This window comes from Penaeus monodon, chromosome 18 (genome assembly GCF_015228065.2).
Source record: "Penaeus monodon isolate SGIC_2016 chromosome 18, NSTDA_Pmon_1, whole genome shotgun sequence".
NCBI lineage: Eukaryota > Metazoa > Arthropoda > Malacostraca > Decapoda > Penaeidae > Penaeus > Penaeus monodon.
Window position 1 is genome coordinate 47569491 of NC_051403.1, and position 5000 is coordinate 47574490.

A 5000-nucleotide genomic window follows, 5' to 3' on the forward strand; every position below is an offset into this window, starting at 1 on the left:
AAAAAAAAAATAATAATAAAATAAAATAAAATAAAATAAAACATCCTTTTAAAAACTTCTTTGACCTAAATTCTGAAACGAATCCAAAATTATAAAAGGCAACATGTCTAGATTTAATCACGGTGTTGTTATTTTTATTATGGCAGAATATCCTCCATGTGAAATTTCTATCATTTTATGAAACTCGAATCAAGGCAGATTAATGAACATCGCTTCTTCTCCATTACCAAGAAAGTATGCGGATATTCTGGTATAGAATAGCACACTCACAACGTCACTGCATATAATACACAACACACAACACAACACTACACATACAACACATCAACAAAACACACACACACAACACACACACAAATATAGGTTATTATATATATATATATATATATATATATATATATATATATATATATATATATATGTATATATATATATATATATATATATATATATATATATATATATATATATATATATATATATATATATTGTAAAATTATATAAATATCCGTGCCTTTCTCCAATAACTTACCTCTGTACCACTTAATGAAGTGTTGCAACTGTGACTGAGCCCATAATTAACAGTATATGTCTGAGCTGCCATCAAAAAAGGCTTGCAAGTAAAAAACGAGGACAGAAAGAAAAAAAAATCGGCTATATAATTGGAAGTATAACAGAAATGAAATTAGAAATGAATTTGCCTGCCTAGATTTAGCGACCATAAATAAATTGCTCTCCCAGAATGAAGAGATCAGAAATGAAATTAGTCTCCCCCAATTTACAGACCGGAAATGGAATAGTTTCCCCAGAAATAGAGACCGAAAATTATATAGTCTCCCTAAGTTTAGAGACAAATGAAATAGTCTTTCCAAATTTTGGAATGTAATATAATATTTTTTGGCGAGGTTTATGTTGGGAAAGGTCTCCTCCCTTCCTCTCTCTCTCTTTCTCTCTCTATATCTCTTTCTTTCTCTCTCTATCTCTCTTCTCTCTCTCTCTCTCTCTCTCTCTCTCTCTCTCTCTCTCTCTCTCTCTCTCTCTCTCTCTCTCTCTCTCTCTCTCTCTCTCTCTCTCTCTTAAGTATCAATTCTTAAATGTGTCAAAGATATCCTGCTTATAAATACTGTTTATTGATACTGTCATTAATTGCTAGTTTTGTGATGATGGAATAACTCTTTATATGTGAGTGTATGAATGTATGAATGTGTACATCTATATATATACATACACACAGACATATATGCATATACCTTTATACACACACACACACACACACACAAATTGATAAATAAATAGATTATATGTATATATACATATATTTTTATATGCATATATACATACATACATACATACACACACGTAAAAAAAAAAAAAAAAAAAAAAAAAAAAAAAAAAAAAAAAAAAAAAAATATATATATATATATATATATATATATATATATATATATATATATATATATATATATATATGTATGTATGTATGTATGTGTGTTGTGTGTGTGTGTGTGTATACACACATATATGCATACAGGTATATATTCATATTACAAAGGGTTTACATAAATTGCATGACACACCTGACCATGGTTATAGTGACATATTAATAGATTGATTGATTTATTATTGCAAAAATACCCTAATTCAATAGGTAAACTATTTCTATTCATATTCATCTTACAAACTCTTAGCAATCGCATGTAAATAAGGTTGTTCGGTCATTACGCCTTTGAACCCGCTTGCTTGAAGTTACTAACTGGGTGATTTAGCTTATATAGAGTTTAAAATTTATATTTTATGATGATAGATGATAATATAAATGTTTTTTTTTATTTGTATGTCTATTTAATTCATTTTTTTATTAGTGTTTTTTTTATTGTGCGTTGTGTAATTACTTGTAAAATGCGTAATTGGTAAAAAAAAAAAAAAAAAAAATCTTGTTATTGATATTCCTTCCTCTTAAAACAGTAATAATACAGAGAATTTTAAGGTTGAATGAATAACAATACAATTTTTTTTAACGTACATTTTACAAATAATTGATTATAATAACAATAATAATAATAATAATATTCACAATTATAGGTATACATATATTTTTTTTTTTTACTTATTTTTTTTATTTCATTTTTATTTATTTCATCTTATTATCATTATCTTTTTTTTTTCTTTTTTTCACTTTTGTACCTATCTATTGTCTGTATATTCATATATTTATTCATTTCTTATCTCTATATCTATTTAGTTATTTAGCATTTCTTATCCATAACATTTATTCAGTTAATTTATCTTTCCTCGTTTCTCCGTCTTTTTCTTTTTCTTCTTCTTACTTTCATCCCTTTTCGTTCAACTGAACAAGGAAAACTTACGAATTAGGAAAGTAATTGTTTCATTATTATTATATGAATTATTATTATCATTAACCGATTATCATTATCATAAATCATTAATATCAGAAATTATTATAGAAAGAGATAAAAAAGAGGAAATATGATAAAAAATAAATTAAAAACAAACATCACAGATCTATTTCAGCAAAAAGGATGCATTCAAACGGTATGCAAATTAAGTTTTAAAATTTGTAGTAATAAGTGTAAGTGTGTAGTAATACTGAACGATTTTACAGGTACATCGGTAGTAAATTATGATAATTTGATAATTTAATATGATATGTGTTCAGAAATATACAGATTATGAACTGTTCTTTGAAAACAGAATAATTTCTCTGTTAGAGAGAGGTTAATCCATATATAGATTTAGATAAATTGGAGAAATACGCAAGAGAAAATGGGACTTGCAGATTATAGTGGAATAATCTATTTTAAGCTAGGCTGTGAGGATAGGTTAAGTTGGGATAATTTCGGTTTGGCAGGACTCTCTTAAGACAAAGTTGTCTAAGTTAGACTAGACTAAGATAAGATAGGGTAGGGTAAGTTACGTTAAGTAGTCGAGGTCATATAAAACTGCGCCAAGATAGGATAGGGTAAGTTAGTTTACTTTCAGATGCGCGGGAATTAAGCTAGACTAGGCCAGAAAATAATAAGTTAAGTTAGGTTATGTGAAAAGAACAGGTAACCCAAGTTAGAGCAAAATGATTCAATGTAACTTAAGATAGGATAGGATAGGACGAAATAAATTGAGCATATATATGTCAGAAAAAAACTCTAATACCTTTAAAATGCCAATATGAAAGAATTAAACAAAGACATATGTAATTACGTCACGATATAAATAATAGATCGAGAGATTAATCTAGTTGCAAATCCATCACAGTTAAAGAGAAAGGATGGTAGCGTGTTTGACAAAAAACTAATGCATTGTATTAGATGCTCAGAAGGGAGAGCGAAGATGCTTATTTATGTAAGGATCAGCTTAGCAAAAAGTAATTATGCAGAATGGATGGAATAAAGTAACCCCGAGTTGTTTTTTTCCCTGTGGTGGATGAGGTGAAACACGCACACACGCCCGTCTCTCTTTGTTTGCATATATATACACACACGCACCACACAAGCACACACACACTTGGATGAATAGATAGACAGATAGATCGATCGACGGAGAAGTAACAAGTGTATACATAATTTAGATATTCGCATCCTTGGCATTTTCGGCTGGCTTGCCCCCCCCGGCCGCGGCGCAGTCGGCCTCCTCGGGCGCGGAGGTGAAGGCGTCTTTGAGATCGCTGAGCGACTTCCCTCGCGTCTCCGGCAGGAAGGCCCACGCGACGAGGCTGAGGACGGCGTGGAAGCCGGCGAAGGCGATGAGCGCCGTGCCGACGCCGGCGTGCTCGACCAGCGGCGGGAAGGTGTAGCTCACGACGAAGATGGAGAGGGCGAAGTTGAAGACGCAGATGGAGGTGCCGACGGAGCGCACGGCCGTCGGCAGGAGCTCGCCCAGAAGCACCCAGGGGATGGGGCTGAGCCCGAGGCCGTAGGACGACACGAACACCAGCACGGCCGCCAGGGGCACCCACGACGCCCCCGGGAACTGGCCCAGCAGGAAGACCCCGCCCACCAGCTCGGCCAGCCCGCAGACCACGCCCGTCGCGACGAGCATCGGCCGGCGCCCCACCCGGTCCAGCAGGAGAGACCCCAGCACGGTGCAGGCGAGGCGGACGGCGCCCACGAGGATGGTGCACGTGTAGGCGTCCATGGACACGCCCGCCTCACGGAACAAGTACACCGTGTAGGAGAAGACGACGTACTGGCCGCCCAGCTCCCGCAGCACGAACACGGACGCCAGGAAAAGGACGGGCCGGAAGTGCTGAGGGAAGGACAGCTGTTTCACCTGCGAAGAAACGGAAGGAAAAAGCCTCATTACGAACATCTGACAGAGTTTGTTAAGTAAACAGATATCACACATGCACGAAAATATGCATACATTTCGAAGAGATAGTACGAATTGATTATCTTCAAGATATTTCAAAACCCCTAAAAAAAAGAAAAGAAAATCCAGCAGTACACAACACACACACACACACACACACACACACACACACACACACACACACACACACACACACAGAAAAAAAAAAAAAAATTGAACCCCAACATAAAAAACAAACAACTACACACCCTTCCCATCACTCCAACCTCAACCTCAGCCTCACCTGATCCTTGAGAGTAGCCTGAGGACGTTCCTTGATCCCCATCGCGATTTCGTCGAGCTCCACGCCGGTGTCCTTGGCGGAGCCTCGCAGACGGGACAGAGCCTTCGCTGCGTCGTCAGGCCGGTCTTGGCGGAGCAGCCAGTAGGGCGACTGCAAAGGTTGCACGGGTGTTGTTGCTATTGTTGTTGTTGTTGTTTTTGTTGTGGTTGATGTTGTTGTTATCATTATTATCATTATTATTATTATTAGTAGTTGTTGTTGTTTTGTTATTGTTATTGTTGTTTTTGTTGTTGTTGTTGTTATTATCACTATTATTATTGTTATTATTATTATTAGTTGTTGTTATTATTATTATTATTATTTTGTTGTTGTTGTTGTTGCTGTTGTTGTTGCT

At 35.5% G+C, this 5000-nt stretch overlaps 1 protein-coding gene across 1 annotated transcript in view; it reads right to left on the bottom strand.

Moving 5' to 3' along the window:
• Positions 1-3578: 3578 nt before the first annotated feature.
• The window catches only part of LOC119584908 (facilitated trehalose transporter Tret1-like), a 2673-nt gene continuing 1251 nt past the window's right edge, over positions 3579-5000 (bottom strand). The window contains exons 2-3 of the mRNA XM_037933525.1: positions 4607-4756; positions 3579-4284 (exon numbers count right to left, since the gene is read on the bottom strand). Coding sequence (XP_037789453.1) covers positions 3580-4284; positions 4607-4756 — 855 coding nt within the window. The 3' untranslated portion in view covers position 3579. The remainder of the gene's footprint in view (positions 4285-4606; positions 4757-5000) is intronic.